The sequence below is a fragment of the Sphaeramia orbicularis genome, chromosome 16 (assembly GCF_902148855.1).
Source record: "Sphaeramia orbicularis chromosome 16, fSphaOr1.1, whole genome shotgun sequence".
NCBI classification, from domain to species: domain Eukaryota; kingdom Metazoa; phylum Chordata; class Actinopteri; order Kurtiformes; family Apogonidae; genus Sphaeramia; species Sphaeramia orbicularis.
The window spans coordinates 5,746,431-5,769,701 of NC_043972.1; the positions used below are offsets into that span (position 1 = coordinate 5,746,431).

The window sequence follows — 23,271 nt, forward strand, 5'->3', positions numbered from 1 at the left end:
ATCCCACCAAGGGGAAATTTCTCAGTTTGACAGCAGCAAATACAAAAATAAAGACAAAACGGAAAAATAAACATTTATGAAAAATAAAACAAAGAGAAAAAAAGTAGTATTTATATCAGTTTTGATTGAAGTATTATATAAGTATTTACAATGTATTTGTACATGCACACAGTATGATATTGGGGAGGGGGGGCCCTTTCTCCAGTTCTTCCACTGCAGGATTTCATTCAGGCTACATCCGGACAATGACACTCACTGTATTTTTCTTTTGCTGATTCTAAAATTTTCACGTCCATACATGTGTCGTTTCAAGAAATATCTGTGTCCAGGTGGAAACGGGAAAAAATGGGTTAAAATGGTATAATATGCATGTCACACCTATATGTGGCGCTGTACATAAACAGACAGAGCCACAGGATATACTTAAGTCACAGAAGAATGCACTGAGCATGTGCATGAGATTACGTCTGGGGTTTTCTTCTTCTGGTCATGTGGTACTATGGCGTCATTGTTTCCAAAAAGTGGTGTTTTGTCTATCCATACGACAACACAAGGGCGGTGTTGGGAGATTTTTCCACTGTGGAACCCATTCTGTAAGAATACTGTTTCAGGGCACTGACAGCACCGGTGTCATGTGGACTAAACGACATTTAACTTTTGCAGATTGACATAATTTTGTTGTCCTGTGTACAGGGCATTAATCTAGTTGATAGTTTGTGTAATTGGCATCTCAGTCTTTTAAAACTGCTAGAAACAAGTATAAAATGTAATATAATTGTGTAGATTTGTAAAGTTAATGACAAACTGATGTTAATGTGGCAGTGGATAAGAAAAATTTAAGCATAAAAACAGACAAAAGAATCATTCTAAGCTTAAAAACCTGTCTTTTTTTGATTCAACACATTTCCTTCAATGAGTACAATGTACAATCTTACTGAGGCTCAATGACTCCATGTTGTGGCGTGATGGTGAGGCAGTGAGCGGGCCAGGACAAATCAAAGCTCAGCTCTCTGGACGTGTTGTTCTGGATCTGAACTTTACTGGTGGTGGTGGCTCCATCTGCATTAAGAGCAACATGAGGATAGTCTTTTGTTTGTTACCGATGTTTGCTGCCACTGCATATGCCCAGCTGAAATTCAGACTGTACTCACTGATAGTGGGAGCTGCAAGTAGAAGTTGCTCTGGGTGGATGGTCCAGGATTCAACCTGCTTGTGGAATGTCTCTGAAACCTGTGGAGAGGAGAAAAAGGCCTTCTATATTCAGGAATTACACACTGGATGTAGAATCTTTATTAGACACTATGCAGATCTTAGTAACACAGTTCTAGTAGCTGTTGGAACAAGTGCCCCTTTTCGTGTTTGTGCACACTGCAGGAAATAAGGATGATAGTTTTTAGAACCGCAACACGGCATCTGACATCAGCAGTGTTTCAGTTTTCTGCTGCCAAAATCCAGAATAGTCTCTGTGACGATATTAGACGAGCTCCAACTCTGACAATGTTTTAGTCCAAGCTGTAACCATTTCTTTTTAGCTCTGCATATGGCTACTAAAATGGTTTTATCTGCACTCTTTGCTTTTTATTTGAACTATTTTAATGTTTTCTAATGTTCCATTTATAGATTCTATATTTTAATAGTTTTAGTCTTTAACATCTTTTATTATTATTTATAGCACTTTGAATTACCAAGTGAATGAATTGTGCCATGTAAATAAACTTGCCTTTCCTTGCCATTTTAAGGATAATTTTTAACTCTTCTATCTAAATACTCGTACACAAGGAACCTTGAATGACCAGAGTCAATGACTTTAAAACAATACCTGTGTAAATGGTGCTTAACACAAGCCTTAAAACTGCAAAAGGAAATTGACTAATGGTGGAGCAAAACAAAATACACAAATTTTCATTAGGATTTTCTCTGAATTTGCCACCTCATTTATCCACCAGACAGCGAAGCAATGAAGAGAGATAATGAAGATGCAACCGGATTACTTCACTTCTGCTTCAGTGTTCTGATTGGCTGAGAATGGCTCTCAGAGAAATTTCCTAGGGGGCAATTACACTTAGGGAGTTCCTGGAATTGTGTGGCCCAAAAAACACTCTTTATAAGGATCCACTGAAAAAGTACCTTTAAGGAAGGTTCTGCCACTTTCAGCACTGGACCCTGGGGACCCTTTACTGGAAGCACATCCAGAGACACGTTGCCGTTTGCCAAACCACTGGGAATCAAACGCCAACATTAAACCATGTACTCTGTTGTATCAGACAACTTTTTTTTTTAATTAAAAGGAAAAAAAGGACTGTTCCTAGATCAATGCGCAAAAATAAGCAGGATATATTGTTGGTTAAAATCAGTGGAACTACCTGTCGGTGTCTGAGCCGCGTTGAGTAGAGGGCAACAGCATCTCAGTGTGGTTACTCTGCTCACATTCACCAGCCTTTGTGCTGCCCAGCAGAGACACCACCACTTTGCTCATGTTTCCGTAGAAGATGTGAGCCTCACTGGGACGCTGAGGGAGGTCATAGGCTACAGGAAAGTAAACAGGTATAGTAAGACGGCAAACTTCAAAAGTATACAGCTGCTGTTCTGCAAAAGTCTACCCAGACATAAAAAGAAGCAAGGAATTCAGTCGATCAGTAATAAAAAAAAAAAAAAAACATGAAAAAACTGCAGATTATTACTTTCAATTTCATCTACTCAATTCAAACTCCATTCAAACACATCAGGGTTTTTTTAAAAACATATTTTTCCCTTTTCATCCAATAACAATGACAGCATCTTACGCTCTGTAACAGTTTCCTCTCCAAGAAACTTCTCATTGAAGTCGACGTTTTTCAGCAGGCTGTTCTCAGAGAGAGCTTTCCGTGCAGCCTCCGGTTTATTCTGAAGCAATCTGGAACAAGAGGAGGGAGAGGGGATGAAAACAGCCTCCTCAAGCACAACCATCTGGATTTAGATCAACTCTCAGCATATTAGTCAGTCTATAGTTGAACTAATGTAACATACAGATGATATACAGACAGTGAGTAGGAATGCCTCCGCAGAGTTTTATTGTAGAAACCGCTAGGGATGACTGATCTAATAAATGTCAGTAATAGGGCTATGCGATTAATCCATTTTAAATCTAAATCGGATTTTTAAATTAGGACAATTTTTTAAAAAAGGGAAATCGTCAAATCGATTTCATCTCTGTTGTACCTCTGGGCCGCACACCTATGACCTACCGTAGGCTCTTCCTCCTATCTGTGAGAGCGGTCTTTCACAGAAGTCTGTGAAATGACTACAGATGTTAAACCTGTGATGGACCCGCAGTAGTGATACCAATGTAAGCCATGGTTTCAAGTATGGATCCCACAATTCAAATGTAACTGCGTGAGGAATCACTCATCTTACATTGTCCCACACGGATCCGTACCGTACCGTCTTCTCCCGATCCGGGTCTGGGTCACGGGGGCAGCAGCCTCAGCAGAGGAGTCCAGACAGTCCTCTCCCCAGCTCCAGGGATATACTCTGTCCAGCGTGTTCTGGGTCAGTCTCTTCCATGCATGGATCCCCCAATTTAAATATAACCGTATGGGGATCGGTTATGCCACATGGTCCACGCACGCATGACTGACGCCCATCACTGACTTACACTGGTGTCACTTTAGTGGGCCCATTACATGATACCATCACAGAGTTGAGGTAGGGAGCAGTGCCGTGCATTGTGGGCTGTTCATGAAAACGACATGCTGACTTCTGTTGTCTTTTGTAGTTTTACCCAAAAATCGAAAATCAAGGATTTAGAAGAAAAAAAATAAATAAAAATTGGGATTTTATTTTTTGCCAAAATCGTGCAGCCCTAGTCAGTAGTACCAGTTTCTTTGAATTTGAATGACTGATGTCTTCAATGACTCTTCAATCGGACACTTTTGGAGAGATTGAATATTTTTACAAAGTTATGAACTTTATTTGGATAAGGCACAGAGGGGTGGAATTTACCCTCAATTCAGTTCAGAGGGTTGGACATTTTTGCAATAGAAAAACATAGAGCACTGAATTACGGCAGGATTTGTGCATGCATTATCCAAGCTAACTCTAAAATTTAAAGACTTGTGAGGATTTAGTGATTCACTATCACAAATTATCATTCTGGGGCACCCAGTGTGAATATAAAACAACTGAGATGAGGGCAGTTTTCTGAAGTTTTACGTTTCGCCAAGTTCCAATGCGACACTAAAGCCTTTATGGATAAGTTTCCCAAATTGAACATTTTCTTATTCAAGGCACGGCATGAATCAAGGTCATTATTTTGAACAAGTTCCGACATTAAATCTTACCAATTCCTGTTATAAGGTGTGTCAAAATTTGCCTTTTTCTTTATTTTGATGCCTAGAATTCAGATAATTGAATTTAAGACTTTTTAAAAACAACCTGCAGAAATCTTGCAACCTATAGTAAGTCATGTCTGAACTGGAACTGGTGCTAATTCATTGTAATAAAAACAAAACAGCGGTGAATTAAAAAGGTCTTACTTCCTGTACTGCTGCCTGGAGACCTCATCTCCACAGAACAGACAGACAGTAGCCAGCAGGGTGTTGGGTGATTGACACATGTTCTGCTCTCTCTGGGTGGACTTCATGAGGACTGTAATCACCTGAAAACAAACAGTTGCTTTTTTTTTTTTTTTTTTTTTTTTTTTAAAACAGCAAAACATAACATGGCAGTGTAATTTCCACCTCCCATAAAACGTGGTGTTCTGATTAGCATAAAAGCAAATTAATTGTTTATTCAATTGAATTTAAGAGCAAATAAAACTGCAGATAATTCTTCCCATTTGTTATTTTTAGCACGTCCAGAACAGTTTGAGACAAAAGAACCAAATAACATACATGCACTGCAGAAGTAAGTAGATAGTAAATACAGTGTATAGAGCACAGGTGTTCAACTCATTTTAGTTCAGGGGCCACATACAACCCAACACCTCAGCTTATCATTTACACATGTACAACAAAGAGAAAATTTGGAGCGATTATTAATAGGTGATGATATTATGAACTAAAATGATCAACACTGTTGATTGTTAATACCTCAGTTTAATTTTAGCATTTCATAAATTCACCTAGGGGCCATGGGTGGCATGTTTGACACCCCTAGTATAGGGTGTATATTAACATTGCTGTGTACACACCAGACACAACTCAAGTCAGACAGTGCTGTCTTTGTCATTAATCTTTCAGTAAATCTATATTAACTGTCTGCTCTCCTACCTCTTGCGTTCTTTCCTTCAGAACAAACTGTGACGGAGCGAGGCTGATGACAGACTGCTCCATAACGGTTCGGCTTTGTACGTCAGAGAAGGCCACAGCTTTGATGAAAGCCGCTCTGGAGCCGGTGTTCCTCACACACAGACACACCTTGCTGACACGACCAACAGCTATGTCAGCAAGTGTTGCTACATAGCCATCTGCCTGTTTCCTCTGGTCCTCCAGGATGATGTTACTGGTACCACCGTAGCCTGACAGTGGAATCTGGGGTAGGAAAGGTAGAAACCAAATGAAGAACTTATAATGCAAAGTAGTACACGTCTAGAGAGTCCTAGAAAGCTCTAAATGTGCCATGCTTACTGTGAATTTGACCCCTGGCTGTGAAGGCCGGACTCCAGACTGTTTGATCTCCAACTTGGCCAACATGCAGGCCACCCTGGTGGGAGCAAAGAGCATGTGGACCGTGACATCCTCTCTGGGACGAATAGAGAGCTCCCCGTGTCGAGTCAGACGCTCCTCAGGACTGAACATACTCTGGAGCTGAAAGAAAAACAGGTCATGTCCTTACCATCTGAATATCAACACATCATTTTCATACAGCTCATAATATTTGTTTTCATATGATGTTTCTACATGTTTTTTTTTAGAATCCCAGACTTTTCTGTAGATTTGTCAGCTCATATTTTACACCCGAGTACAAACAGCTAGATGTTAATTAAGCAAATATAATCATTAAATTCCAGCCGTTAGTATGTGTTACAGTCTGGCTATGTTTGCTCTGTTGTTGATATATAATTGCCAAGACTGGAGTTGTGTATTGTAGCTCATTCAAATCAATTAACATCAAACCCTGGATGATGTTCAAGATGTAGAAGCAACTATGTAGGAGTGTATATTCAATCAAACACACTAGCTCGCTCTGGCCTACACCAATGCAAAAGAAAAAACCTATCCATATTGGCAATTCAAAACAGAATAGGACTTTTCTCACATTCTTCCTTTTTTCTGTACTTATGCAACACAATTATGGAAAGTGCAATACTTGATTTTTAGTCATTTCCAGTGTGGGTAGCCTGGACGTACAAAGACACTTTAAATAGTTGCCCGAATACTGAATGCATTTAACTATCAAACTCTACCTGAAAACAATCCTGATCTTGACCTCTGATAAGTAAGCGCAGTTGTTGGGTGGCTGTGTTTGAGTTGTTCCTCAGAACCAGCTTCTGTTGGCTGCAAAAACAGTGACAGGTGTTAATTGGGTGGTAACAGTGTGCAGGAGGGTCTACACATAACATTATATATACAAAGTCTATATATATTCACTCAACAAAGTTTGCTTAAGAGCTGTTTTCACACTGAGTCATCCAACTAATGCATAGAAGAGCCACATCACACCATGTCTGGTTGAACCCCTATAGAACATATCCATCTTGTGGTGGACGTCTTGCTATTGTATGTACATTACCTCTCTTCAGTGAGTAAAAATAAATTGTGCATTATGTTGAAATAGCTTCTGAGGAATAACACTCCCAGTAGACCCCCCTCTGTCCCTTCTCATGAATAACATTATAAAAGAACTTAATAGAATAAGATGGACCACTGGGCCTTGAGATTTTGTATTGATTACTTTCCCATGAATAATTGATACATGTACAGATTTTTTTTTTCTGTAACCAAGTAACAGTGAAATTAATGAAAACTGCAAAGTTGCTTACATAGCTCGTCCCAGAGTGACCCCTCCCCAGGCTACGAACTGTTTATTCGAGAGGATCGGTGGAATATCATTGGCCAGAGCAGGGCCAAAGGCAGAAGTGGAGGGGATGGCAGGTTTCCCAGAGTTCTCTGAAGCAACTTGTCCTTTAAGGTTTACCTCATACTGAGGGCCTGACGGCAACACCAGAATGGTAAGGAGGCTGTAATACAAAGACAGAGTAAAGGTAATGTATATGGGAAATGATGGGATTTCATTTGTCTTTATAACACAGTGAATCTACTTTCCAGAAAAAAAGTCAAAAATGTAAGCTGCAGATGCACAAAATGTCTTTTAACCTTTCTCTGCATTTCCTGTTTCCTTGTGCTTTGAAGGTGATCACAATACCCTGTTCCTCCCCCGCTTTTAGTGACAGTTCATCAGGTGTAATAGAGAAACAGTCGTCTGTATCACTGCTCTGCGAACGGGGAATAAAAGTCACAAAGGTTAAAAAAACTGAGATAAAAGACCAAATAAACAATGGTTTGAATAGGGGAAAGCTGTACAGAGGAAGATGTCAAATACATAAAAAGGAGGAGGTATGGAGTAAACATAATGGGGAAGGTGAGGCAGGAAAGGGAGGGGTAGCAGGAAAAAGTAGAAAGACACAAAGTTTGAAAAAGTAAAGAACAGCAGCAGTGATGTGTGAAAGTAATCCAAAAAAAAAAAAAAAGGTGAGAAACAAGAAAACAGGAGCAAAATATCAATGAATCCCCACATAGTCGGAGTCCAAAATGTCACAGGGGCTTACCCAAACCCCAGATCTAATAAGAAAAGTAAAGGTCAGAATTACCTTGAGTTTCAGCTGCACGTCAATGTTCCCTGCATTCTTTAACGGCAGCGTCTGTTGACTAGATTTGCCCAGTGGAGCAGAGAGGCTGACAGTCTAGACAAAAGAAGCACAAGAGTAGCTCACTGCCAACTCCATAAAGGCCAAGAGAAGCAGAGCAAGTAGGAAATCAAACAAGAAAATTAAAACTGATTTTATGTCCAACTAAAAATCGAATACAACTAAATGCATTTGTGATAAATTAGGGAGTCATGATGTATACAACAAAATGTGATTTAGGTGGAACATTATAGATGTTAATATATTAAAGGCTGGTTCATTAGACAGTGAAGCTCAGACAGTCTACAGCAAACGAATTACAAAATAAATGTCCTTCAATAACCGTGACTTTAATCACCTGACAAAGTCTTACAAGCTCTACACAGACCTTCAGATGAGTTCATTTTCAGGGTGTTGGTCTATAGAACCGCTGAAACACTTAACCTTCAGAACACATGCATACTAAAGTAAAGTACCTGCAGGTCTTTAGGAGCGTGGACCCGAGCCGACCCAGACCTGGCCCTGAGGGGAATACTCATGATTACATGTGTTGGACCAGGAGAGTCCACTTCAACGTCCACTCGTGCGAGATACTCATCAGCTGGGCCAAGTTCTCCTGGAAAGAACAACGAAAAGGTTTGCTTGAATTGGAGGATATCTTTTTAGCTTACCGGCAGACAGGCTGTAAGCTACTGTCGTCATGCAGCATCCGTCGGCATCATCTGTCATCCATTACAAAAATTTCAATCGTCTTCTTCTCCGAAACTACAATTCCGATTGACTTCAAACTTGGTATACAGCTTCTTTATGATGATGTCAACAAAACTTAGTGAAATTATTTGGATCCGGATCTGATTCTGGATTTGGTGCGACTTTGAAAAATTTCCCCATTATAACAGATAGGAAGCGGATGGATGTAATAACTCAGTAAATATAAATTATATCCAGTGTAAATTTCTACAGTCCAGCCCTGATGGGGAGATGACCAAAACATAATGTCCACATGCTGATCAGGATCTTCTTCTGGATCTGGAACTTACAGAAAATTTAACATGGGCTCTTATGGGGAAAACATTTCAATCGTCTTCTTCTCCTAAACTACAGTTCTGATTGACTTCAAACTTGGTATATAGCTTCTTTATGATGATGCCAACACAAGGTATTGAAATTATTTCCATCCAGATCTGATTCTGGATTTGGTGCAACTTTGAAAAATTTTCCCATTATAACAGATAGGAAGTGGATTGATCCAATAAATCAGTATCAATGATATCAAGTTCGAATTGGATTTTTTTACAGATCTGATTGGAATACAACCAAAACATGGGCTATTTCTGTAATATAATAAATACACAGAACTGGGTGATAATAAATGGCATCTGGATACATTTCCCAAAGCTTTTAATTTGGCCGGTAAGCTACAGGGCCATTGGTCCTATTTTTTTTATATCTGTTCCAGATTAGCGTACCACTGGTTGTTGAAATCAATGATGCAAGCACTTCAAACTGTTAGAGACATTTGAGGGGTTTTTTTTTGTTTTTTTTTAAAAATACGCATACCTGAAGAGGCCGTGTACTTTGAAGGAGCTTTGAAGTGAACCCAGACCATGAAGCTCTCTGGATTCTAATAGGATAAAAGTATGTGAATTAGACTAACCCAACCATGACCATTTTTACCCAAAACATTTTGAGGTCTTTTTGAAAAATTCAACACAACACTTCACCTCTCCATAGCTGGCGTGCATCACATGATTCATCACAGAGGGCGAGGACATCGGGGTCATGTGCCCGGCCTGTTGTGTAGCCTCCGACGTCATGGTAACAGGGAGTTTGGATAATGTGAAGCATCGCCACGCTGAAGCGTTCTGGAGGCATAAGACACACAGTGAAAACCACACAACTACTATATTTTGCCATTTTACATAACTGACTAGTTGACAGATTAGTAAGAATATAATTATGTTAGATACCACACTGTTCGTTTGTGTGTTGTGTAATAATGTGAAGAAATAGTCTGACTCACAGCACTGAGAACTAGACGGATGGGTACTGTGGCATGGGTCCTGTTGAGCAGTTTGAGAGAAAGGGATTTGGCACTACCACTTGGCAGGTCCCCGAAATCCAAACAGCCAGTCTTGCCCATTTCAACCTGAGAATCACAATTAGAGATCAGTTTCATAAACTGCTTGCATTACAGTACATGAGGTTCGAGGATTATTCTGCTGTAAATTATTCTGTTGTGCATCAGATTTTGAAATTGGGGTTTAATCCTGGAGCTATACAGCAGTATTCCTACAGATTTCAACTAGTTAAAGCTTTACAAGACTTTTTAAACCACTGAATGCAATTTAAGATCTTTTTTTATGTCCACACTGTTAAAAAGTACAGAAGATACAAATGAATTGGGTGTCTGGCAGGTGCAGCAGAGTTACAATTCAATTATTTTCAACAGGTATTATAAATGTCCTGTTGAATTTACGCTTACACTTTAACGGTTTCTAGTAAAGCTACTTTTATCTAATATGTGTAATGCTAAGCCTGTACTGCAGCCATTCCAGAGGCTGAGACAGAGATGATCAGTGTCTGAATGTCCAGGTGTGGATGTGAGGCAGGAGTTCAGGTTCCATATCAATCACAAGAAATTTTACAGAACAATACGAGGTTCTGAAAGGGTAAGTGAGTTTTTCCAGGTGAAGAAGATCAACGCAGACTCTATATTTATTAACATGTTCACTATATTTAGGTTTTGTGATCCTGAACTATCCCTTTGTTTCTGCAAAGTCCAAGGCTGGGGGGGCTCCCATGATGCACCTCTCTCTATGTTTTATACTGTATATGACACTGTTATTTGTCACTAACTTTGTGTCTTCCCTTTATCGTAGTTTTTACTTTCCCTCTGTTCATATTCCTTTCACGTGGTATCTCTGGTTTTGGTTCTGTTCGTTCTTGATGTGATTCTGGACTCCATCCTGTCCAGGGTTTGTTTGTTGTCCAGTGTCTGCGTTGTTTGTTCATTTCTTTCTCCTCTGTCCACTAACCCCAGCTGGTCGAGGCAGATGGTTACCGACCCGGAGCATGGTTCTGTCAGAGGATTTTCCTTCTGTAAAAAGAAGTTTTTCCTCCCTACTGTCGCCTTGGGCTTATTATTGGAGGATTTTTTTGGTTTTCCTCTCTGTATCTTCTTTTAAGGCTTTGATCTAAATTTGTGAAATGTCTTGATGAAATCCTGTACTATGTTAAAATTAATACCAAACCTGAATTCAAACATATGAATTCTGTTTGCAGCTCAAAATACAAGTTTAAGGGTTTCATATCACTTCGGATTTTATTTTGTTTCAGGCTGATCAATACATATTAAGAGTAAATTATAACATATTAAAAGTTATAATTTTAAGTTTATAAACCTCAGAATCCAATACACTGTAAACGTTTAAGATCGTATGGGGCTTAACATTAGGTAGACTGCATTTTATTCTTCCCAAGGAATGGAAACAAGCAAGAGACACTCACCTCTACAGTAGGATTCTCTGCTATGGCAACCAGCACCACCCTTTTGGCAAAGATACTGGCCCTGGCAGCCACCTCGGACTCTGCAGACGCAGGCCAGGAGCAAACACTGAGGACACACTGGTAGACACCGGCCTGTGGAGGGATGAACAACACCTTCTGGTCCTCTGTACTCTTCGGTCCAATAATTGTCTTGTTCTTGACTATTAGCCAGTGGTATGGCGAGCTATCTACCTGTAGGGATTGGAATAGAAAACATAACCATTAAGAAAAAATGAAGTGCTTTTCTGCTGTGAGCTGAATCCGAATAACTCAGATTTATTGATGTATCATTTTATTGGGTAACTATGAAAGTGATGACAGAACACGTCTGTGCTCCCTGCTGACCTTTTCTCCATCAATAGCCAGACTGGTGATGGTTATTGACACTTGCTGCCACCTCTCAGAGGGGTTAAAGAGGCTGAGGGACGTCTGAGAGGCAATTCCTACACAGCAAGCATGAGGGAATCGCAGCTCTTCTGGCACTACAACTTGACCTGAGAATGTGAAATAGGATTAGCTGAATCTAGGAAGAGTGTACTTTGAATAAACATATTAATAAAGGTCCAGAACGTCCATAAACACTGTTACCATGGACAACAAACTATTCTTCTTCATATGAATGAGGAAGTAAAGAAGAAAAATACAAAAACAAATCAGTCTGTATCATATTAAGTCATGTTCAGACCAAATGTGAGGAGAATTTTCACCTCGTGTCATTTATATGGATGCAGCCACTGGAGTATTTCACAGCTTAGAGATACTGACCCTTCACAGCCAACAGGAAGGTGAACACCTCTAACTTATTAAGTTTGATACAAGGCGGCAAATAATGCATATATTTTCACAATGTCCCAAGTAATCCCATGCCCTTGATCACTGTGCTCCAGGATCTCTCCTTTTTTAGTCTGTCTGTGTACATCCAAAGTGTTGAATCATTAAATCTCTCTGGTGATACTACATTCAAACCCATTCCTGATCCTCTTGTGTCATGCAGTGAATCTCACCACTAATAAGCTTTCACAACACTTATGCAAATTTCATCCTCAAGATGAAACATTTTCAACTCACGGACACTTATTCATATGCATTTATGTGTTTGTATGGACAATAAAATGATAACTGTGCCCCACACATAAAAAAATTAATTTCTCCTTTGGTCTAAACACACTTCACTGAATATTTTTACCTCTTAGTTCCTCAACACAACCTGCAACCAATGGCTCTGGACCATACTGACTGTACGGCTTTCCCATCATTCCCAGTTCCTGCTGACTCTGATGGGGTCTCGGTAAGTGATGGGTCCCAGTAGATCCAGGAATCCCCAGAGAACCTGAAGTGGAATGGATGGGTCTCACTGTGAGATCACTGCTAGGTAAACCTGAGGAGACGTAGTGTAACAGAACGAGAATGACATAAAAGCTTATTTTCTTAGTTTGTGTAGCGTATTTGAGTGTCCAGAAAAGCAGTATACAAGTGTGATGTATTATTATTATTATTAGTTTAGCCTTTGTGTGGTTAATCGAGGTAGAATATTGTTTTTTATTTAACATGCATTGCTGGGTATGTTATTAGCAGAGACGTAAGGAGGAAAAAAAAAAGAAAAAAAAAAAAAAAAAAAAGACATGCCTGAAGATGGCATACCATAGCGGTTGTTTCCTAGAACCCCATGTGCTCCCATGTGATAAACACTGGGATGTAAAGAAGCTTCAGGTCCCATGAACTGCTGAGCCATTTGGGGGGTGAAGAGGGAGTGTCCAGTGAGGAGAGACTGCATATCTCCTTGGTGAGGGAGGTCAACCAAGCCAGAGCACTGGGGCTTAAAACTTGGGATGGGCACATAATGAAATCCATCAGAGGAATAGGACGAGGGCATGACCAAGCCGCCGGCATACACCGATGAGGAGACTGAACTCGGGGGTCCCCATTGCTGGGAACTCTGAGGAGCGGTGGTGCTGCTGGTTTGCTGCTGAATGTTCAGATTACTGCAATAGCCGGAGTCTACTTTAGTGAGCTGCCTTGCGTTAGACTCAGAGAGGTGCTTGTGAGTCCTGCAACCACCAGGGAGATCAGCAGTTCTATCAGCAGGACAGTGGTAGTTACATTCACTCTGGCTGCGAGTGCAGCTCAGAACAGACCCACTCCGCGAGGCCTCAGGGCTTTTACACTGCTGTGGGGGCAGTTGGTCCAGACTTTTAGAATGCTGTGGCTGCACCTGGTCAAGACTTTTAGGAAAGCCGAGATTGTCCATGTTTGGTTGTAAATCTGGTTCCAGAGGTGGAGTTGGGCTGAATCTGACAATGGTGGTGCTGAGTAACATGTTACAGTCATTCTGAAAAGAGACAAACAGCAGTTTCAGTACAAACACAACCAATACAAGTATTAAACAATATTTAATCAATGCCAATCAATCTATTTTTTTGACTAAACCTTCTCGTGTTGGGTCTGCAGTCATTATTGCCACATTCGAGAGTTTATGTAGTTCCACATTTACTTTTTTTACTAGTGACACTTGTGCAGAATTTTTCTGTATTTAGGTGTACCTAAAATTTTCCATTTAACTGCTTTCAAGTCAGAAACACCAGTTAAGAAATAGTTTCACATTACTCCCTTCAGGAGTTTTATCAGGATTTAATGAACACTTTTATGAACAGACACTAAAAGTGCATTCTCGTGTGCTCAGTATATCTACATAAATCTGCACAGAATCATGTTAAAGTCCATCTGCCTGCCACTGGGTTATTGTATATTTCAGCATTTTTGTATGGTGCTCCTGCTCTGAAGCAGATCATAAGTAGTCATCTTACTGAGGGCTGGAGCTGAATATTGGCCATCAGTTGATATGAGTATACAAGATGTAATTTCACAGATGGCAGTTGCCTATATTTATCTGTTGTGTTACATTAAAGGTTATATTTGGGCTAATGTACAGCAAGACTTTCATAAAGTTTAGTTAGGATAACAGAAACAAAAAACTAGTATTGTATCAGCTATCAGTTAAAATGTCATTTTAAATATTAGTATCTGTCCAGATTTCCACAATATTTTTGATTGTTCCACTCATGAAAATGTTTCATTTTTTTTAAATTGATGTGCCACAAAAGTGGTCATACTCAAGAAACAAACATGAAGATTGCAACAATATGTTTACTATAGCAGGTCGAAATGTCAAATGATTTGGCAAAGCACAGAACAATCATAATGTGTCTTTTCTCATTTCATGCAACAAGACTGGAATCCAGAACAACACATTCAATGATGTTGCAGCAAAAATTAGAACAGTGTAATCAATACCTTGTCTTGTGGTGCCTTTCGCCTCTCAGGTGTAGGTACGACAGTGCCATCATTCATTGAAATGTATGTGAGTCTGCTGAGACTAGGGCTGGAGCATGTTGACTGAGGAGAGTAATCAAGACCAGGGCGTTTGTCTGCTGGGCCTCCACTGGATGATGGTGACACCATCCTGAGGAACAATGGAAATGATGAAAATGTGGTATGTTTGTTGTGATAATATGCAGTAGCAACACAATAGGAGACATATCATATTAATTCTTCTCTATGAATCATTTTATTTGCATTGTTTGAACAAAATTTCAATCCTAAATTGACATAGTAATTACTGATTTTCAGTTCTTTCTGATTTAATATGATCAAAGTTGACACAAGATACAGTACCCATCAGCAGTAGGGAGGGACGTCTGACTTGGAGAGGAGTGAATAAGGGGAGAAGTGGACGGTCTGAAGTCACAGTGAGTTTCTTCCACAAAGGGCTCAGATAAACCTTTTGGTAGATCTGAGGAAAAAAAAATGTCGGTGAAATTAGAGAACAGATAACATAAGGTGATGACATGCTATGGATATCTAATGTATGTTTACTGTCCAGATCCCCGCTGCAATTTTCAGTTGTTTACTTACCTGATGCAAATTCAACTTGAGGCTGGACATTTTCACAACAGAATCCAACATGTTTATCCACGGAGCTACGAGTATGTGAAGCAGATGCCGTACCACTAGTCACTTTTACCCCTGACGAACTACTCGACCCATCATGCTGTTCCCTGCCTGTGCTCTTATTTCTCACTGCAGAGGGTGAGGAACCTTTAACGCAGGGCAGACCTGTCGGGCCTTTCCTCCTTCCAGATGTGGTTCTTAGCAGGTCAGGGGAGGGAACAGGGCTTCTGTCACTGTTTTGTGGTGTTTCTAAGGAGGACTTTATGTTGCTTTGTGATGCTTGATGGTTCGCCGTTCCTGACTTGGTAGCAGAGGAAGAGTCATTATCACATGCTGCTGTTTTGTCTGGATGAGGCTCGAGTGTGGACGACTGTCCTGAGCCCACAGACCTTCTGACAGAGCTGCAAGATCCATGAGGGCGAGGGATGGAGCTTCTTTTCGATTCATTGGCATTAACAGGATATAATCCAGTTGAAAATGTTTGTGAAGATGAGGTAGTGTTCAAGGTTGTCTCTGCTTTTCCATCTGTCTCCTGAGGTTTTGAAGTTTTGACCATATGTGCAGACTCGCTGCCCACTGGTTGAGCTGTGCTTCCCTTTTCAGTGGGACAGTCTTTCTGGGGGTTTCTGTAAGGTGTGCAAGGGTTGTCAGTCCACCCGGTCAGGTCGAAGGTGGTGTGAACCACAGAGGCATCACTGCTGCTGGAGACATCAGTCTTCTTCAGGTACTTGTCCATGTCGAAGGCACTGACCTCTCCGACACAGGTGCTTCTATGCAGTTCATCCAACACAGTATTCTGGTCCTCCATAAGGGTCTGGGTAGAGAAAAGATCACTGACTTTGTTTTTTATCATCATGAATATTTAAAAAGGCATCTGTTAGTGTCGAGGTCATTTTTTCATGGTCAACTAATGCAATTATTTAACAGATACATATGAAAATTTTCCCATTTTTATTTAATTCTAGTAATTTGCCATTCATCTTCTAAAATTAGGTTAATTTGTGATACTCCAAGTAAAATATTTCTCATGTGCAGAGAAGTGATTTGTTTTACTGACCTGTTTACAAGGATGCAAGGGACAGGGTTTGGGTTTTTTTTTTTTTTTTTTGTTAAAATGTCCCCCATATAAGTACAATTGTTTTTGCTATATGATTATGAAAATCTTGTCTTGTAGCTGGGAAAGGCAACTTTTTATATTTACTACATATGCCAAGCCTAGAAGAAATTATTGTATTTTTTAGGCTTTAATGAAATTACAAAGCTAATGAAATGTCTGACCACTGTAACTGCACATTTGGGGTGGGAAACTCGCACTTAAACTGACATTATCATTTGGGTGTTGATTCTCCACAGTGCTGATGCCAGGTCCGACAGGTTCAGGACGACTCCTTGCCTTACTCCTCTTGGACAGCTCCATGATCATGGCAGCCAACTGGGATGGGTCAGTGCTGATGGATGCATCTGCAATTGCTGAGGCAATTGTGCTGATACTCAGCATTAGATGACTACTGTTATTGTGGGGGGACATGCAGCTCTCATTTCCACGGTTTGATTCAGAGCCAGAGCCTTCACTGTGGTCAGGGAGATCAGCATAGGCAGCATGGTCCTACAAAAAGGAATAGTTATTTGTCAAACTCTATCATATTCAGCCACACTAGCCACTCTGCTGCAAAGCTTTTCACATAATCTCTCTGCACCTCTGTTCTGTAAGGCTCTGGTTCCATCCTTTCACGTGGTGCCTCAAGGGTTTTGTCCAGGTCCTCTGCAAGGGTTGTTATGATAAAGCAATAATGTTAAAAACAAGAGAAATGTAGCTTTAAATAACCTGAAGAGGGTAGTATTGCGAACACACCTGTGTTGAGTGTTTTGTCGGCATCACAGAGTTCAACAGTGTCATTGTGAGGAGAGGTGTCTGAGAAGTCTGAAGGGTGAATCAGTGCAAATGGTTCCCTCTTCTCTGGAGAGTTGATGATGTAGCCAAAGGATGGCTGCAAGAGCAAAAAAAAAAAAAAAAAAAAAAAGGGAGGCCATCACACCAAACTATCTATTAACTTTGCAAATAAGATGACAGTTCCAGCTAGATTTTGATTCCTTTTCAAGACAGAGAGGCCTTAAAAAACAAATAAAACCCTTACAGCCATCACCATCGTCAGCTTAAATCTATATTACATTAAAAGTATTCTCACCAATTTCTAACTTCAGATGTCATTAAGCACTTTCTGACAGGAAATTGGATCCATTCTATCATGCTCTATAAAGCCACCCAACAAAAAAAAAAATACTTGGCAGAACACTGTGGTTACTAAACTAAAAAACTAAATTTACTGTTTTTGTCATGGGAGTCTAGTGGCTTTAACAGCACTTTTTGGTGTTTTTAGGTGGCACAGCAGTACATCTCTTTGCTTCTGTTCTGATATTTCTATGCATTTCTCTAAAACAGGTCATTACTGATGGTCAAACAATGTGAAAACTATTAGATGATATAAGATGTTAAATAATCAAAACAGTTTCACTAACCCGCTTAACACCATCCGCATCTTCACTCTCTCCCAGACAGCCCAGGGCTTCGGAGCGTTGCCCAAAAAACTGCCCAAATGACAGTCGCAGGTAACTTTGGTCATCCTCTTTGAACGCTGAGGAGACCTGGGAGGTCCTCATCAGGATGTGGCCGCTGTTGGGAACCTTCCAAGATGAATCACTCTGAAAGGTGCCGTTTCCTCCAGCTGGTGGAATCTGCTCCTCCTGTGAACAGCAAAACTCAAACAGTAAAACACAACATCAAGCTTTACATTAGAAAGTGAGGACCGGTGCGGGTAAGATTTGTGTCTATTACATTAACAGGACAATAATAACACATCATCACAATTATTTATTAACTTGGTGAAAGACTTTATATATACAGGGTGGGTGAAAAGTAACTACGAATTAGAAATTGGTAATAGGATTTTTTGTATCACTGAAGTCATGATGAAAACATTTTTAAACAGACAACACTAATGGCGATTTCTTATTTTCTTGTCGTATTTCTTATTCATGGGTTCAGGAGGTTCTCAATGATATCCCAGACGACATCCTTTAGAAGGTTGTTGATTCCATCCCTGGCCGTTTGAGGAAACAGATTGATGCCACGGGTGCTTACGTTGAAATCTGAAGATTTACTTTCATTTTCCCATGTAACTAAGAAGATGTATCATTTCGTTCAATAAATTTGTAATAGGAATATGGATTTTATTACCAATTTTTAATGCCTAGTTACTTTTCACCCACCCAGTATTTTGAGCTTTTAGTTAATTTTTTGCCATTTTTTCTGTTGCCTATACCTGCATAAATTGGTGTTCTTTCTCAAAGTCCTCTTGGTCCTTGGCTATCTTTTCTAAAGCATCACCTGCAAACAAGGACATTTTCATTAACAATATTCTGCTCAAACACAAGCAAATCCGTGCCAGAAATTTCATTATATATTTAAGTATGAATTTGGTCCAAACCGGCAGACACAAAGTCCTCAGCCTGAAATTGGATGGCGTTCTCTGATGTCTTGCCATCAACTTCTTTTTCAAATGATGAGTAATAAGCGAGGTCTGTGACCCACTGGCCTTCTTCATCTTGGTACACAACACTATGAGTGGCATTGGCACCTGAAAGAGGAACATGGATTTGCATTTCTATCACACTTCTCTACTTTGAAGGTACTCAAAGTGCTCTAATCCAGCCACTTGCCCACATAAACACACATTCACACACCAGACAAACAGTTACTAGTAGCAACTAGGGTTCAGGCCTTGCCTCAACCAGGTGATACTATATGGAGGACTTCCAGAAAATGAAGCCTCATTAATTTCCCTTTTCTCCGTTAAAATATTTAACCTTGTGATAACTTTATAATTTTACTCTGATACGAAATTACCCATCCTTTATTTTGCAGTAAAACCTTATTACAGAATAAAAAACTAACCTTCAAACTGAGGTTGTTACCATTAATATTGCTTCAGACAACAATTAAACTCTAGAGCTGCCTTGAAAAAGACAGTCCTCCATCAGCTCTTACTGTGTTTAGTTCACTTACAAAAAAAAAACCCAAAAAACACTTAAGGTGCTAATTCAGAAACTATTGGTCCAATACAGAAATTATACAGTGATTAAGCAGGACAAACCTTGTTGAAACTCCAGCTCTAAGTTGTCTGGACAGTTGTTCCACTCATCATCTGAATCTGAATGTTCCTGGTGGAAGCTCTGAGAGAAATACTTGGCTTCAAGGGAAGTGGAAAGCAGATTGTTGTCGTCCTCGCTGCCACTGCCCAAGGCCTCAGCAGCCATAGCATTGCCACAGGGTCCTCCTCTTAAACCTAGCGACAGCCTCGAACCATCAGGCACATCGACGGCTTCATCATCATCTTCATCATCATCATCAGTCTGTTTGTCAACACAATCTGGGAGCAGTACCTAATGCAGGGTGATGTGACAATTAACAGGGCTATGAAAAAAGAGTTGACCAATGCCTTCCACTTAGTTAATCTTGTCTGGTCTGACAAAAGAACTTCATGTTAGAAGTGTTATCCTTAAATATCATCTTTGTCATATACTCAACAGAATGTTTTTCCAAATCCCTAAAATTACTGCAACATTACACATCTAGAAATGGTCCGACCAGACTGTTATACTTATATTTATATACTTACATATACACCCTATACTTAAGAATTTAGAAATCCTTGTTTATAATACATCAAACCTGGGAGAGATGAAAGCTCCCCTGGGTGCCTTGAAAGTGGGAGACTGTGAGGTTTGTAGAGTCTTGAAGCCTCCTGAGTCCAGCTCCACCTCGAAGGTAAACCGAGTCCAAAAGTCGATCAACAGTAGGTCCAGACTCTGTGCTCTCCATGGCATCCTGGTTTTCAGATCAGAACCATAATCAATTTGTTTAAAGGAGTGATATTTTGCTTTTTTTAAAATGGAATTATGCATTATAAAAGATTTCCCAGTGGTTGACATAAACTGTAAATGCTCTGCTTGGGTATGAATTCTTCATTAGTTCAACTCCACACGTCCATTTTCAACCCTACTTCTGAGTAATGACACCAGAAAGGTCGTTTCAAGTGCTGTCCCTTTAAATGCACGAGCCATTTCATGCCCCACCCCCTCCAGGTTGTTTGCTGTGCTGCTCTGTCCCATTCAACCAACAACTGAACATTTTAGGTAATCGGGTCGAAGTTTGGACATACTTTCAGTAATTACTACAACCGCTGCTGCTGACAAACAATTATGGCGTACTCTGAGAAATGTTCATCGGAAGTCTTGACCTTATATGTGCAAATGTTGTGACATAACTAGTAATAGACGTAACAAATTAAGCAAGAATTGAAACTGGTTGTAGAAATCCACTTGATTTTTGCCAAAATGAATATAAAAAGAGCTTTGCAGCACCTGGAGGGTTCAAATTCAAGCTTTTTGGACTATTAGGGTCCAAATATACAAATAAATATACCAAAGACTAATAAAAGTGGGTTTAGCAAAATATGACCCCTTTGAAGCATCTAAATATCCTACACAGAAACAGGTTTAAGCTGTTCAGTCATAGATTTTGCTTTGACATATTCTCTAAATCCACAGTATACTCATTACAAGATATGAACCGAGATATTATCTAATGTAAATGCCGACTATAACTGGACATGCACACTTCCTGTCACATTTCAGTAATCTAAATACACTCACCAGCGCCTCCTGTCGGTCTAGAATGATGCTCCAGTTGACTGAAGATGCCCTCTGAGCTCCCCCCAATACACCCTGAGAAGAACAGGCCTCCCCTGTTCCTACTGGACCAACACGGTCACCCATCTGCAAACATACAAACAAAACTTTTGAAGGTTTTCGTCGCACAAAAATTTATCATTGTCAAAGGAGAGAAAGAGAGAGAAGATACAGTGATGCCCTTAGCTCATGGTGGAGCAAATACTTCAGGCTATAACAGGGAGGAATGATAAGATTTGAGTCAAATAAATTATGTCCTTTAACTGCAAAAAAAAAAAAAAAAAAAGATTTTAAGTCTGCAAAAAAAAGAAACGGTATATAAAGAGACTGCCTCATGTATCCCATTTAAAACATAACACCTCCCTTCCATGGAAGAATTTTAAATCACCAAGCAAAACAGTTAAAGTTCTACTGAAAAGTTGATAAAACAAAATAATTCAGCTCTTTATGAACAGAATGTTGGTAAGAGAAGCTCTATTGATCACAGCAGAGAAAACTCTTAAATCCTTTGTGGCTGCTTTCTCACAAAATAATAATGTAGTTCTGAAGTATTGACAACAAAAGCTTGAGTATGTCTGGAAGTCTAATCCTTACATGTCCTTGCAGACTGTTCAGATCACTGCGCTCATCTTCACCCACAATCCCCAGTCCACGCAGTGCATCATAGGTGGTTTGGACAGTAGTTGTTGGCAGAGGAATGGTTGAAACACCCCCATCGTTTCCACTTTCTTCACTTCCGCTGCTCCCATCGCCACCCCCTCCATCACCTGGTTTAACAATGAAGCACAGCAAACCTGGCTGTCATTGAAATATTCTCTCAGAAGCAGCCTCAAAAAGCTACTTTTCAAACTAAAACCCAAATTTCTCCAAATTAAATAACTCTGTTAGACCTGTTACAGGTGGGTTGATAACTTGTCCCTCTGCAGACCGTCTATGTTCAATCCCAGACAGAGACGGACCACCAAGGCCACTGGAAGACTCATCCTCAGAGCTGCCCCCTTCCAAACCTGGCCTGAAACTGGGACGATTACTCTCTCCAACCTGTATCGATGCGGACACAAAGACACAAATATTGCCCCATGGGAAACATGTGGTGCAGTGCATCCTGAAACTGGTGAAAACATCAAATCTTAAAGGAATGATAATTTGCTTTTTTAAATGGAATTAAGCATTTTAAAACATTTCCTTGTGGTCTACATAAACTGTAAATGCTCTGCTTGGGTCTGCATACTTCATTAATTCAACTCCACAGGTCCATCTTCAACCCTATTTCTGACTAATGACATGAGAAAGGTTGTTTTGAACACAGGCCCTTTAAATCCAAATAAGCCACTTGACACCCCACCCCCTCCAGGTTGCTGACCATGCTTTCTGTCCTGTTGAGCCACTTGTGTTTGTTAATACAACCAACAACTGAACATTTTAGGTAATTGGCTCAAAGTTTGGACATATTTTCAGTATGGACTACAACCGCTGCTGCTGACAAACAATTATGGCGTACTCGGAGAAATGTTCGTCGAAAGTCTGGACCTTATATGTGCAAATGTCATGACCTAACTAGTTATAAAACCTAACAAATTAAGAAGGAATTGAAACAGGTTGTAGAAATCCGCTTGATTTTTAGCGGAATGAATACAAAGACAGCTTTGCAGCACCTGGAGGGTTCAAATTCCAACTTTACGAACTGTTATGGTCCCCGAATACACAAATAAATGTACCAAAAACTAATAAAAGTGGGTTTAGCAAAATATGACCCCTTTATGTTGGAGCATAACCACAGTAGGTCTTGTCTATGATACCAGTAATGAAAAAATCCTGAACTAGAACAGTGATCTGACCAGTTGCCTAGAGGTGCTTGGCAGTAGCCTCGTCCTGGTGGAATCTCTCCTCCTAGCAGATTCTAGTTCATCCTCAGTGTCCTCATCACTGGCAGGACACGAGTCCATACCGGTAGCAGCCAGACGCACATCAGGCATCTGAAAATCCTCCTGAAGGAAAACCACATTTATAATACATAAAGAAGTGCAGAAGACAGAAAAAAAACTTGAGAAAGAATTGGAATTGAATATGAGCTTGGTACAGTCTGAAAAATTGGTAGAATCAGTTTGATATTTTGCAACCCACAAGTTACATGTGTGCAGGTGAGATGGGAAAGGGTGAGAAATGTGGAGTACAACTGCTTGGTCATTAACACTGATTCT

General features: G+C 40.1%; 1 protein-coding gene across 1 annotated transcript in view; it reads right to left on the reverse strand.

Annotated features, from left to right (window-relative positions):
• cep192 (centrosomal protein 192) overlaps positions 1-23,271 on the reverse strand; it is a 53,558-nt gene that overhangs the window by 17,388 nt on the left and 12,899 nt on the right. Inside the window, exons 9-43 of the mRNA XM_030159298.1 lie at positions 22,909-23,058; positions 21,961-22,111; positions 21,665-21,837; positions 21,035-21,157; positions 20,052-20,207; positions 19,474-19,762; positions 18,808-18,957; positions 18,643-18,707; positions 17,840-18,064; positions 17,175-17,310; positions 17,020-17,084; positions 16,647-16,928; positions 15,287-16,136; positions 15,047-15,164; positions 14,666-14,834; positions 13,001-13,703; positions 12,561-12,752; positions 11,720-11,868; positions 11,336-11,566; positions 9,849-9,974; positions 9,550-9,690; positions 9,386-9,449; positions 8,302-8,441; positions 7,790-7,882; positions 7,296-7,414; positions 6,962-7,159; positions 6,386-6,476; positions 5,607-5,786; positions 5,250-5,510; positions 4,515-4,636; positions 2,784-2,893; positions 2,364-2,526; positions 2,128-2,218; positions 1,152-1,230; positions 936-1,059 (exon numbers count right to left, since the gene is read on the reverse strand). Coding sequence (XP_030015158.1) covers positions 936-1,059; positions 1,152-1,230; positions 2,128-2,218; positions 2,364-2,526; positions 2,784-2,893; positions 4,515-4,636; positions 5,250-5,510; positions 5,607-5,786; positions 6,386-6,476; positions 6,962-7,159; positions 7,296-7,414; positions 7,790-7,882; positions 8,302-8,441; positions 9,386-9,449; positions 9,550-9,690; positions 9,849-9,974; positions 11,336-11,566; positions 11,720-11,868; positions 12,561-12,752; positions 13,001-13,703; positions 14,666-14,834; positions 15,047-15,164; positions 15,287-16,136; positions 16,647-16,928; positions 17,020-17,084; positions 17,175-17,310; positions 17,840-18,064; positions 18,643-18,707; positions 18,808-18,957; positions 19,474-19,762; positions 20,052-20,207; positions 21,035-21,157; positions 21,665-21,837; positions 21,961-22,111; positions 22,909-23,058 — 6,479 coding nt within the window. The remainder of the gene's footprint in view (positions 1-935; positions 1,060-1,151; positions 1,231-2,127; positions 2,219-2,363; positions 2,527-2,783; positions 2,894-4,514; positions 4,637-5,249; positions 5,511-5,606; positions 5,787-6,385; positions 6,477-6,961; positions 7,160-7,295; positions 7,415-7,789; positions 7,883-8,301; positions 8,442-9,385; positions 9,450-9,549; positions 9,691-9,848; positions 9,975-11,335; positions 11,567-11,719; positions 11,869-12,560; positions 12,753-13,000; positions 13,704-14,665; positions 14,835-15,046; positions 15,165-15,286; positions 16,137-16,646; positions 16,929-17,019; positions 17,085-17,174; positions 17,311-17,839; positions 18,065-18,642; positions 18,708-18,807; positions 18,958-19,473; positions 19,763-20,051; positions 20,208-21,034; positions 21,158-21,664; positions 21,838-21,960; positions 22,112-22,908; positions 23,059-23,271) is intronic.